Below are 13,446 nucleotides of genomic sequence, written 5' to 3' on the forward strand. Positions count from 1 at the left end.
TATCCCTAAATTCAGGATGCTTGTCTTTGTTTTGAATGAGACGTTTGCTTTTCTGTTTTCCCATGTTTTGTTATTTATTTCTTTAATACCTTAATTTGATGAATCCTTCAAATTTTTTCTGAGATGGTTATAAACTAGTATGCTCTGTGTTTGACTATTGACCACATTGCTTCTTACAGCATCTACACTGCTTTGTGTAGGAATATTTAAATGGCATGATATTAGAATGCACGTTTACTGTGAGCAATTTTAAAATACAGAGCAGATAGGAGTACATCAGCAGTTCATACTTAATAATGCTGGAGCTATAGCTAAACAATCTCATCTGCATGCAACACTATTTTATGTTTGTTTATGTCTTTAAATGATACAGTATATTGCTTCACACATTACCTAGTGAGTGATGATGATGAAAACTGTTATAAATATTCTGTAGTGTAACTTGGCGGAGATAGAAATAGCATTAGGTATTTCTAATCATCATCTTATATGCAACTTGATAGGGTTCACGATATCGCCTCCAGTTTGCTGCAATTACAAGTCACTCTAAAAGAATAGCAGGCTTATGTATTATGTGAATGACAAAAAATCTTTATACACGTAGCGTTCATTCCTTTATCGGAAGGAATACATTTAAATCTATTTTTGGACCAGAATTTCCTCACCGAAAACACTAATCAGCACCGGAAATGGCCAATAATGAGCACGTTTAAATTTATTGAGTTAATCTAACTACTCACCTATCAATTGATTTACTTGAATTTGAACACTGAGTGATGGAAACTATGACACATGCAGCCAGCAGGTTTTTCTAACGAATCAAAATACAGCACAAAAAGGAGTGTTAGGAAATATTAGATAATCATTCAATCATTGTGTCAGAGTAGCTAGTAACGGGTGAGATTTTCCATTGACCCATGGAAACGATGGAGCAAATTGGGTCTGGAAGTCTAAGAAGTCTATCTGAATACGTAAGATATCACTTGGAGCTGGAAGCTTGCCAGGAAGCAGTATGACCTAGATTAAAATAAAGATAACGTTTAAGCACAGAAATTTACAATAACAAATTATCCAAGTAGAAAACTAGTATATTTGTTCATTTCAATATGACATTTTAAAATCTAAGGTCTGCAGATTTAACCCTTTGTTTGCAGGCATCTGTTAAGCTTATGCCTGAACAGCTGAGACTCTAGACCAACTGTGCTCTTGGCTTCTCAGATTCATTCTTTCAAGCTGCTGTATGGTAATCAAGTGTACTGTACATCCTTTTTTAGATTATGTTAACAATGCATTGGCATGGTTGCTAAATTTCTTGCCCTGTGAACACAGATAAAAAGGAAGAAAGGTGTAATCCCATCAAAGAGGATGCCATCGAAGAAGGCACCTGTCAACATATTCTACAAAAACACATTTCAAATACTAAAAAAACCACGTTGCTTTGCTTGTATTTCTTTTGTGCATTAAGTTGTAATCTGTTGGCAAGACAAGTAGAGATAGCAAGAGATGCATATGCCAGGCCAAGAATTCCAATAATCTATCAGTCAGTTAATGAATACATGCCAGATAAGCCCCGGGGAAGTGACTAAAGGTTATTGGAGCTTGCACAAGCTGATGTAAAATAGATCTGAGTGCATCTCATGGCTGCCCAGCCACCTGTATTTTGGTGAAACAATGCTTTGGAGCATTAGAAGGAAAAAATGGTTTTATGAATATCTTGTGTAGAATGAATCTCACGCAAACCATCATCAGAAGAGAACTGTCAAGGATAATTAAAAATATTGATGCTTGATTTAATTAAATAGCTTGCGGACAAAACAGTTACTTTTAAGATCAGATCATCCACATTCTAGCGACCGATAGGACACATGAATTTCAATAAGAGGGATTTGACGTTGACCTTTGCCTTGGGAGAACAGTCGTCTTTGTTGGCTTTAAAGAAGCAGGCAACTCATCTTAATCCTGAAATTATGTGGAAAAACTGAAGATAGATCCATAAAATATGGAAGTAGTGCAGAATGGACCTCATATGCTCATGTGTGGCAGGATGATACGTGGGTTGTGAAACCTGTTTCCTCAGTGTTGTGCTCTTAGCACGTGTTTAGAGAAAGGATGCTATATTTCAATAAAATCTACCACTTTTAAAAACGATAATACAAGAAGTACCGTAGTATTAAACACCTTGTCAGTATTAACAAAAATTGGTGACTTGGAAACTCTGATCCAGACATCCTGATAACTTGTACATGTGTACATTCATATTTTTGTATGGCAACTGCTGAATCATGACCTGAACCTCTGATTGACCACCTGAGGTGAGTAATGAGTCAGCCCTGGGAGCACAGGTAAATACAACTCTCCTGTGCTACTGGAAGGGGTGGAGCGTGGCTCCATCTCTCCTAGACCCCATTTAAGAACTGGCTACCAGTGAGGAAGGATCTCTTTTGGAGATTGTTCTTCTTGGGGTCTTCTGAGTGAGCCCAAGACAAGGGCAAGCTTTCCATCTGTTCTTCAGTGTGGTAACGTGTTTAGCCTAACTTTCCTTTCCTCTATGTTTTTTAATAATAATGTCTGTATATTCATTGATTACACACGTTTCAACTAGAATAGTTTTCTCTCAGAATTTGATCGATAGCAGTGGTCTGTGAGAAAAGAAAATAATAATAATAAAATGCAAGTTATTGTAATTAAATACTGAGTAAGTATAATAGCATTGTGGTGACGGAATAAATTGCTCAGACTGATCTAGCAGGACTGAGCTTGTGCTAATGTACAGAGGAAGGATGCCTTTGAAGTCCTGAAGAAGACAAAGGAGGAAAAAATGCTCATAGGGGCTTTCATTTCTGCCTAGAAAACTTTTAGTTCTGATTTGTTGGGAATTTTGAAATCTAAATCAAGGTTTATAGCAAGTATTACATGCACAACTACGTTTCCGCTCTTTACCCAGTTTTGTGTCTAGCTTATAGGGTCCAGAATATAGCAGAGTTTTTTATTGACCATTTCCATTGTGTCATTTCTAGTTTTGTTAAACAACTGTTTTTGTCTTCCAGCATGCAAGATGGAAGCTGTGGCCAGTCATTGCCTCTTTCTTTAATGCGGAAGGAGACGTACTGTGCGGAGAGGGACATCAATCAGGGATATCCTAAAAACATGACAGAAGCTTCACCGTGCCAAGACATTTTCTATGATTCCCTATCTGGCGTACAGAATGGAGAATTTTCAAATGAACTTTCTGCCTTCCTTACCCAGGAGGAGATATGTAAAAGTCTTGACATAGCTCGGGAATCAATTGCCAGTTCCATGAAGGAGGATCAGAATATAGCACCGGAGTTGACTCATTTCAGTACTTCTGTTTCTTGTGCTTTAGAGCATGCTTCTTTTCGGGATACCGAAGTGCACGAGCAAGGTGCTTCACAGAGGTCTCAAGCAAGCAGCCTGACTTCATCTTCAGCAAGTCACATTCCTCCAGTGAATCAGAAAGAGCAATTCACCTCACCGAAAATGGCGAGTAGTTTTGTCACAGTCTCCAGGAAGCAAGAAAGCACCTCACCTTCGCTAGCTGCTAGTCCCAGCTACATTAGGAGCCTGAAACATTCAGAAAAGCATGCTTCAGGTGTGCCCTCCACGAAGTCTGAATCAGCATCCCAAGGAGACGTTCCTTTCAGGAACAAGCTGTGTGACAAAGCTGCCACATTCATTGAGGAACTGTCATCTATATTTAGAGAGGCGGCAAAGACAAGGGGCCGAAGTCCTGATGGGGACTCTTCTCCAGACAGTGGATACCTGTCACCGAAAAAGAAGCAATCCACATTAAGTGCCTCAAGGAACAAAGACTTCAACAAGCCACATCAAGAGACCGAGCCTGGGCCAAAACTATCTGGGGTTGACCTCAATGGAGAGCCCTGTTCTGAAAAGGAGAGCATCACACAGAGTGAAATGGTTCTTTGCCACCCTTTCATCAATGCAGGAGACGATCGGCCTTCACCCCCTCAGTTCACTCAAAAGCTCCGGAGTCAGGAAGTTGCTGAAGGAAATAAAGTATTACTGGAGTGCAGAGTTGCTGGCAACCCAGTCCCTGATGTCAGGTAAGTATATGCCTTTAGCAAAGTCTCTGGCTATCATCTTATAAATGCAGAAGATACCTGAGATGAAGTGTCAGTGGACTTGCTTGGAAGTAACAAATAACATATGAGGAGCGTATCCTTCAGTTCATAAGCTGTAATAATAGATCCAGACCTCTTCAGATCTCTAGAATGTTTAATTGCTTGGGAATTAAGGTTCTACTTGATTCAAGAGTCACATGGCCAAGTTGGAAACCAAGTGACTAATAGTATCCTTTGTGATTTGCTTCCTTAATGTAAGGGAAAGAATTCACCAGTTTCCCCTGAAGTGCGTGTGTCAGTCATAAAAACACATCTCTACTCTCAATTAATAAGAATGGTTCTAAGTTTCATACCAAGGGAATTTGGAGTCTTTAGTATGAGAAAACCTGAAATTTGCTAAATCTAGCCAACTATCTTTTTTTTTTTTTTTTTTTTTTTGAGGCATTGCCAGAAGATGCTTCCATAGTTCCCATTTCAAAATTCCTTTTGATACTTTGTAGTGAAGTTTATGTGCGCGTGGTTCTGTTTGATAACAAAGCTCAGAAATAATGAGCCTTGCAGACATCATCCAAAAATATAATTGTAATTCTCCATCAAGCAATATTGTAGGCATGTCATCTCTCTAATAGTTGTTTAGTATTTTAGTTCTGCTGGGGCTGCAGAAATCTTCCAGATGTTTATTCACCATCAAGCCGTCATGAAAGGGTAACTGTAGAAGCAGCAGAAGCAGCACAATTAAGAAAGGCAGGGGATCTTCCTCCCTCTTGTGTTTTTTTTTCTTAGATTGTTCTTTCCACCTCACGAAGACATTGCAGCCTGCCAGTGGTACTGCTATACACTTGAGGGCAACAAGAAACATTAACTTTAATGGAATCTTTACTTGTTGCTGGATTAGATAATGTATTCTTACTAATACTGAGTTAAAAAGTAGAGTAATAGCAATGGACGGAGATACCTCCTCTAAGGAGAAAAATAATTACAGTTAATTAATAGTAAAAGATTGTTCTACCTAATTTACCTGTGTATGCATTTGGTGTTTAACCTGATCAAGTCATCCTAGATTCTGTCTGCAGTCACTGGAGGGAAATGTATCTGTTAAGAGTCTCCTACTTCACTTGTTTCCTACAATGGCAAGAGAAAGAAAGCAAATGCTTGAGCGTGAGCATTTTGTTAACAACTGGCTATACAATAGAGGAGGCAAGTCCCACACATCCTCACTTCTCAGTGCTCATAGAAGGCACAGAGAGAGTTTCTTTAGCAGCTCTTAACCACAGGTAAAGGAACTATAAGAAAAAACAACTGAGTTGCCTTTACTTGCAGGTGATATTCCACCTTGATATATAATTGCATAAAAAGAGCTTAGATTTTTTTTCTAGTATTTCAATTTGGAAAACATCTTCACTTCCGTAACTTGAGCAGCAAACTTAAATCATTTCTCACTATGAAACTGTAAGAGTTTTAGGTATTAGTTATCAAGTCATTAGAAAGACTGCTTAAGTGGAGACAATACTTCATTACTAAAAAAACACTGTTTCTGTTCAGTTGAATGTTGCCACCATAGTTCTGTTATGCTTCAGTAGATACATCAGGCTTAGAGAGTCCCAAAGTGTATTTTGCGAGGTGAAAATGATCTTAAAATGGACTATAAATAAGCATGGAGGATCTTTACAAGTGACAAAAGTGCAAAGGAAAGCTAGTAGACAGAGCATCGTGTCAACAGGCATTTATTTTAATAACACAGCAAAAAAAAGTTCTGGTGCCACTCAAATCTTGTGATCTATTTCCTGCAATTGAGACGAGAGCAGTTATGTTGAGAAATGATTAGGAGCCATTGATTTCTTGTATGAAATACAAACAGTGGAGTTTATGTGAGTTTGACAGCAACAGTGAAGCTGCAGTTTTGTAAAAGCAAAGACTCTGTTGCCATGTTTTGGTATCTTATTGTCTTTATCTGTGGGTCTTCTGTGGTATGACTACAGAGCAAACTAAGGTAGGTAGTTGTGTGTGAGCTGTGATGCCTACTTGCATAAGTGTTTTCCAATATTTTTAGATGTGTTTCGAAGACTAAATATCAAGATAGCGACAAGAAACGCAGGAAAAAAGGGATTGGTATTCTTTGTTGTTTTTTTTAATGGAAACCCTTCTTTTCTGAACCCTACCTCTTGCAGAATCATTAAATGAGAAGTATTAATGTCTGAGAAGAATAAGTCATGGGAAACACCACCAAGTTGATAGAATCAGAGAATGGTTTGGGTTGGAAGGGTCAAAGGCGATCCAGATCATCTTTGATCATCATGGCAGGGTTGCCACCCACAAATCAGGCTTCCCAGAGCCTCATCCAACGTGGCCTTGAACACTTCCAGGCATGGGGCATTCCACACATTCTCTGGGCGACGTGTTCCAGTGCCTCAGCACCTTCTCAATGAGGAATGCCTTACTTATATCTAATCTAGATTTACTTTTTCTAAGTTTAAAGCCATTATCCCCTGTCCTGTCACTACCAGACCCTGATACAGAGTCTCTCCCCATTTTTCCTGTAGGCACCATTTAAGTACTGGAAATCCACAGTGAGGTCTCTCCAGAGACCTTCTGCAGGCTGAGCAAGCCCAGCTCTCAGCCTGTCTTCCCAGGAGAGGCAGTTCAGCCCTCCGATCATCTTTTTAGCCTTCTCTATACCCATTCCTCCAGGTCCGTGTCCTTTTGCTGGGGGCACCAGAGCTGAAGGTGAAATAGAGGGGGGAGAATCCTCTCCCTTTCTTGCAGTTCATGCTGCTTTTGATGCAGCTTCCTGAGCTTCAAGCACACGCTGCTGACTTACACTCAGGTAACAGTGCATGGTTTTTAAATCAGTAAGATTTTATAGTAATGTTTGACATATTGATATTGATGTGTCTTGGCTTGTTTCCTTCTTTGAAAATGATAATTTCTGTTCATAGCTTGCATCATTGCTGACTTGAAACAAATAAAATTCATTTTAATTTCTCAGTATTTTACAAAGCTTCTTGAGAGTTGAATGGTCTTCAACTTTAAATAGTTCAGTAATTATTAATAATTAGCTCACCGATTTGTGAATAGACTTAAAAATGGCGTATCTACTATCAAAAAGTAAGAATTGCTTTTCTACCTTGCTCCTAAAAATACGTATTCCTGTAGTCTTATTATCATTATGGTTCTTGTGGCAATCGAATAAAGCTGCCTTAAGGATTCATTGCAGACCATAAAATTGTGCACCTCGACCTTGCAATCACTCTCACTCGGCTGAAGAGGTCTCTCTCACAGCACGGCCAGGCTTCTCACAGCCTGCGTTGCTTTGGAAGCAGAGCAGCGCAAGGGGGCAGCGGGGAGCTCTTCCTTCAACAAGGTTTGTACAAACCTTAGGGCAAAAGGGAAGATTGACCCAATGCTCATGACGTTGCTCTTAACCGCAGAGGGACAGAGCAAATTCCAAGTATTTGGAATGCAGTGAGATGGATTGGAAAGATTAGAATATCTATGAAATTGTTCAGTGGGGAAAAAAAGGATGTATAGAAGACAGCCACTTCCTTTAATGAAAGCTGCTGGATAGATAGAAGGCAGGCATGGATATTCATGTTCTTTCCAAAAAACAAAATGTTGAACAAGCTGAACAGTTAAATGAGTCACAATAGCAGATACAGAACTTGTTGAAGTGGAGCTGCAGATAGCACATGAGCCGTAGTCTGCACAGCTGCACAGAGCTATATATTGTGCAGAAACCAGGCTTCAGTTGTTACGATTCTTCCCACAAAAGCTAGTTTGGATAACATAGCCACTACCAATAACATTTTTGGGATCCTTTCTGTGGGAAGGAAACAACCAAGAGCGATAGTAATGATAGTAATGATAGTAATGATTCTTAACCTTTTAATAAAGCTTGAGTAGTGTGCATTAATAGCATGTTTAACAAGACATTTGACAACACTAAGTACCCTTAATTCAGAGAAGTCCTTGGGTCTGTTTCTCTTGTATTTCTTTAAGGTTTTTAATAGTCGAACTTCAAAACTGTTACTTTACCACTTGTACATCTTATCTACACAGATTAGTGTTCAGAACAACCTATCCAGGTGGTTCAGGTCCTACTTTTCAAATTTTTCAAGGTATATGAAATGCTTAAATTTCAGGTATCTGAATTAACTGAAATGCATGTTTATATTGTTCAAGTTGGAAACATTAGTTTTGATTGAGACAAATTTCAGAACATGTGGATAAGCAAATATTCTGCGTCACTGAGGTTTTTTGGTCTATTGTCTACAACTAGAGAGGACAGCATTTCTGCTGAGCATCTCAGGAAGCAGGCTCTTTCCTAGGTGAAGTAACCATGCCAAGTCCAGATAATGGTAACAAGATAATCTGGGGAAGCTTCACAAAGCCAACAGTTTGCTTATTCAAGCATAGCTTAGGCTGAGAAGTGCACTGATGCTACAAAATCAATGTTAAGGGGACTCCAAACGGTGAATGGGTAGGAGTGTTGGTAGGGCAATATTTTGGGCACTTCTCCATTTATCTGGTGGGTTGGTTGTTTTTTTTAATTATTTATTATATTTATATTTATAAATATAAATATAATAAATATATAAATATATAAATATAATATAAATATATATAAATATAATAAATATATAAATAAATTTATATATATTTATTATATAGCCATATATATGGCTTTAGACTTTTATTTACATAGGAATTGAATGAGACTTGGATGAATGACAAAATAAGAAAGCACTGTATGTCTTCGGAAAGCTCTCACTAACTTTGTCCATGTTAAATGTGTGTAGTTTGTGGTGTTTTTTGAGGTTGCTTTTTTTTTTTTTTTTTTTAAGATTAAAAAAAAAAAACTGAGTAGAACTAATTATAAAATAAAGACTTCCAACTAGAGCGGCACCAAAGCAGTGCTAGAGGCAATATTCCCAAAAGCTGCTTTTACTTCATGTTTCAGCATTTATTTTTATGAACCCTATGTATTGTGTCCGTACCTTGCTTTTGTGCAAAGCTTCAACAGCCAAGGAAGCTTGACAGTGAGGAAATAAATTAGTAATTTACTGAGTAATTTACACAGACTGATTGAAAGCACTGATCTGTGAAAAGTACAACTGAGTTTGGAGGCTGAGTAGAATAGAGGTGGGAATGTACTCACGTTTCAGGAGTGGACGACTTCCTTTTGTACTGAAATGAGAAGAGAAATGGAGTAGAGAGGCTTTTCATAAAGAGAAGCGTTTGCAGTTGACGCTTTTGGTTTATTTACCTATCAAAGTTCAACAGGTACGCAGTACTATTGCAAATCTCATTGAAATGGTTCTGCTTAACATACTGTGACATGTTCGCTCATTTGCCTAAAGGCAATACCACTTCTTGAGTTGTTTAAGATTCTTAAGGTTAATTAAAGCAGTTTAATAACGCTATGTGAACAGGACATACTTTCGTTAGATACAGTGTATTTCTTCACAAATGGAGTAAATGCAATTACCACTTTGCATTGTAACACTTCAAAAATTCTTTCATAATGCAGAATTTGAATGGTATCTGGAACATGCTTGGTAAATGCGTTCTTGTCAATGTGAAAGCTAAGTTTAGAGATCTTGCTGATGACATCAAGCAAACAGAGCTTTTCTGCAAACATCACTGATGAAGGGAAGTATTGAAGTTCATTCAATTAGGGTTGACAGGACCTTGGAGAAGATGGGAAATGCTGCTGGCTTTTCAAATATAATAGACAAAGCATAGAAGAAATACTGTTAAACAGAAGCAAAAAATGAGCTTATTTTATCAGTTCTAGAACCTATTTGATGTAGTAAAGCGCTGCATATTGAAGTGCTTACTATGGAACAGGCAACAATAACCTTATTTTCTTTATGTAATATGCTACAGTTACTGTGCAGTGTAGAGTGTAAACTCAAGAACAGTAGTGTGAACTTGAATGCGTTAGACTTCCTATGGGAAAGGGCAGTAAGTTAAAAGAGCCTGAGAATTTAATGTAATTATCAGGTGGAATCACTTAATACTACGCCTGTCTTCCCCTCAGCTACCTACAAGTGAAAGCAAGTAGAGGATTAACTTTTTTGTGTGACAAAGCCATCATGAAGTTGTTTCATTTAGTCTAACAGTAAAAAGACTCTTCAAATAATTGGTTTTATTGTTCCACCATACTAATAATATATTGCACAGCACATATGCATTAATTTCATTGAAAAGATTACTTTCTGTATTTAAGTGGAATTTCAGTGCTTTATAAAAAGCCTACATAACGTACGAGCCTCTTTCACTTATTTCCTCTTATTTCATAAGGCTGTGCTTTTCAGATGGCTGAGGGAAAAAGATTTGACATACAGTTAATGTTTTGTTTATGTTGCAACTGACAGGTAATGTGGCTAACTGGAGTCTTTTGATGTTACAAGAGATTTAGCCCAGCAGTAGATCATTGCCTATGAGAAGACCGCTTGAGTGTTTGCCCTGTGAGTAGCTGAGGCTAAATATATGTAACTGTATAAGCCTAAGCTGAGGGCTTCATGCTTCTATAAAGTAGTCTTGACAAGTCTAAATTGATAACAAGCTTCAAAGAAGATGGCTTAACATTTGGACACAATCTGAAATCCTTAGCAGTTTGTTCTTCAGGTATATTTTTTTTCCCCTGTGATGTTACGCTTTATCCATTCTACTGAAAGTGCACTGAAAATTAGGGGCCAGCTATAGTGTCAGTTGCTGGCAGAATCTCTTTTCCGTGGTATATGGCTTTCCAGATAGTCTGAATGTGAAGGTCAGTCTTCTTGGTCAAATGTGACTTAGTATGTTATGAGAGCTTTGTTACACAGAGCAGTGCCATTCTCTCAAAAATCAGCAAAATCAGTAACAAAAACTCCTGTTCTATCATATAGGCTCATGTTCTTGTTCGTTGTTGAGTTAGAGAACACTGCAAAAATAAGTGTTTAAGTTATCAGTCACATAAATGCTTTCAGTGCCTAAGACAAGAAAACGTAGTATTTTATACGCGGTGAGGAAGAGAGGCTCTGTTTTTATTAGCTGGTTTTGGGATGTTTTGCTTTGTGGTTTTTTTTTTTAAAGGTAGAATGGTTTACAGTAACTCCCTGCTGTAATTATATATTCTACATGCCTTATGTTGAATTGTAAATGCTGTTATGAGTTGGCCTACAGGTAACTCTTAGTAACGCCATGCTTAAGCCCAAAGATCAAATGGAAACACAGATCTCATAATGACTATAATCCGTATTTAAAGGTTTGAATTTGAACTGAGTTGGCTTAAATAACTTGATTGGGTTTTTTATTTGTTTTTGCCTAGGGATCTAGAAGGAAATTAACATGTAATTTGCTTAGTTTTAAGTGAGTAACGAGTTGCTTATTTTCAATTTAAGCATCATCTGCAAGAAAACAAGTAATGCAATACATACAGTTGAAGTTATTTCAGTCAATATTTGTAAATTTTAAGGTGTTAGAGAAGTGAAGTTATTTTTAACCTGCCTATCATAGACAATAATGCTGGGTTACAATTCTCTTGGGATCGAATATCCCTTCCCTATTTCATAGAACATGAAGGTCAGATTTTTTTCTGGTCTACTCCACTTTTCCTGCAAGCGTGTTCCTCTTCTTATTCTGAATGTAAATACAAGCTGATCCAGTTAGTTTAGAAATTAATAGACACAGTTAAGTAGGTAACTAAGTTAACAAATGCCATGTATGTTTTACTTTCCTTACTTGAAATAAATAAAATCAACTTCTTCCTCTTAGCTACTTTTATTGGCAAAATTCATTCTTCATTCCAGTTACATTCCCTTATTCAGATTTTCCTACTTTTTAAACCATCAAGACTTACATTCAGGTAACTGACCCATCTACATAGCAAGTAGTTTGTTTACAAGCAACATGAACAAAAATGTTTAAAACTTGCAGTGACCAGTTATGGGCCTGTACCACACAAAAGCTAGTGTGTTCACATTTCAGTATTGTTGTTTTTTTTAAATGGGGAAAAAAATGTTCCAGGGAAATCCTTATGCAGAATTACGAATACTACTGAGAAGTGCCGAAAGGGTGTGTTTTTAAGGATCTGCCCTAGTTCTGAATAATCAACCCGCAGAGAAGTAATTCTTGCAGTTGTCCTGTAGAGAGTTCTCATTCTCATAATCAGCCAGTAAGATTTACATTCCCAAATTCTTTCAGTTCTCTCATGCACCAAGCTGAGGCATCTAATTTCAGTACTATGTGATAGAACCTTGTTGAAGATTACTGTCTTGGAAACTGATTTTTTTTTTTTTAAAGGAAGTTGCGAGACTATGCATTTATTCACTTTGTAAGCCTTTTTAATTAAATATCAATTTTATTTCTCCTAAACCGTAATGATTTTTAACTGATCATCACTGAAGCAAATGAGGAAAGGAAGATACTTCTCCATATCACTGTATTAGTTTACTCAAGCTTGGAATCACTGCTGCTAGAAGGAATTCTTCTGCAGGCGTTAGAAACATAGAACATGCTGATTTGGAAAGGACTCAAAAGAACCATCAAATCCAACCCTTGGCACCACGCAGGACCACGCAAGCTTCAAACCCTGCATCCAACGCTCTAATCCAAACTCTTTCTCAACTTCAGCAGCTTGGGGCTGTGCCCACTGCTATGAGGAGCCTATTCCAGTCTCTGACCCCCCTCTAATGCCTAACTTATTCTTAATATCTATCTTTATCCTCCCCAGTGCAGCCCCATCCGGTCTTGTTGCTCAGTGCTGCCCCTCTGCTTCCCTGGGAAGAGGTAGACGGCCATGAGGCCTCCCCTCAACCTCCTCTGCTTTGGGTGAACAAACACACAGCTACCTTGCTTCCAGACCCCTCACTATCTCTGTAGTCCTCCTTTGGATTCTCTCTAGTAGTTTCATGCTATTCTTACATGTTAGCAACCAAAGCTGCCTATGGTTCTCAATGGGAGGCTACGCAGAGCAGAGTGGGGCAACCCATTCCCTCTGGTGGTGGTGCTGGCTCTGATGGCCCTTTTCATTGTCAGCACACACATTGTGGATTTAGATAGAGCTTGGAGTTATAACTAACACGCAGTGTAATATAATCCAAACTGGAATGCTGAATTTAATTTTCTTTGCATCTTTCCCATACACTGCATACAGCATGTTACAGTCTTTTAATATCAATATTGAGAAGGTTGCTTGAGATGTTGCTACAGTCTTTTTTTTTTTGTAGTGAAAAGTAAGGGAAAATGCCTGTAGCAATACAGAGGTAGATGTTACTGTCTGCTTTCTGCCTTTTTTTTCTCTGCTTCTTTTTTACAAAGCTGTATTGCCACTAGTGATGGCTTTCAAGTTTAATTATGGAAG

General features: G+C 38.0%; 1 protein-coding gene and 1 long non-coding RNA gene across 5 annotated transcripts in view; one reads left to right on the top strand and one right to left on the bottom strand.

The window, feature by feature from the left end:
- Positions 1 to 13,446, top strand: part of PALLD (palladin, cytoskeletal associated protein) — a 174,732-nt gene that overhangs the window by 333 nt on the left and 160,953 nt on the right. For all 3 annotated transcript variants that reach the window (XM_042872265.1, XM_042872263.1, XM_042872264.1), the window contains exon 2: positions 3,048 to 4,082. In XM_042872265.1, the coding sequence (XP_042728199.1) occupies positions 3,049 to 4,082 (1,034 nt within the window). In that variant the 5' untranslated portion in view covers position 3,048. The remainder of the gene's footprint in view (positions 1 to 3,047; positions 4,083 to 13,446) is intronic.
- Positions 1,027 to 9,355, bottom strand: LOC122180549. 2 transcript variants are annotated; one of them, XR_006179143.1, is made up of 4 exons: positions 9,256 to 9,355; positions 5,119 to 5,222; positions 3,243 to 3,780; positions 1,027 to 1,959 (listed from the first exon to the last, which is right to left on the bottom strand). It is a non-coding gene; the product is annotated as an uncharacterized LOC122180549 (long non-coding RNA). The 2 variants fall into 2 exon arrangements; XR_006179145.1 differs by lacking the exon at positions 5,119 to 5,222.

Source organism: Lagopus leucura, unplaced genomic scaffold (assembly GCF_019238085.1).
Source record: "Lagopus leucura isolate 7727_CA_CO unplaced genomic scaffold, USGS_WTPT01 Super-Scaffold_100004, whole genome shotgun sequence".
Lineage (NCBI taxonomy): Eukaryota > Metazoa > Chordata > Aves > Galliformes > Phasianidae > Lagopus > Lagopus leucura.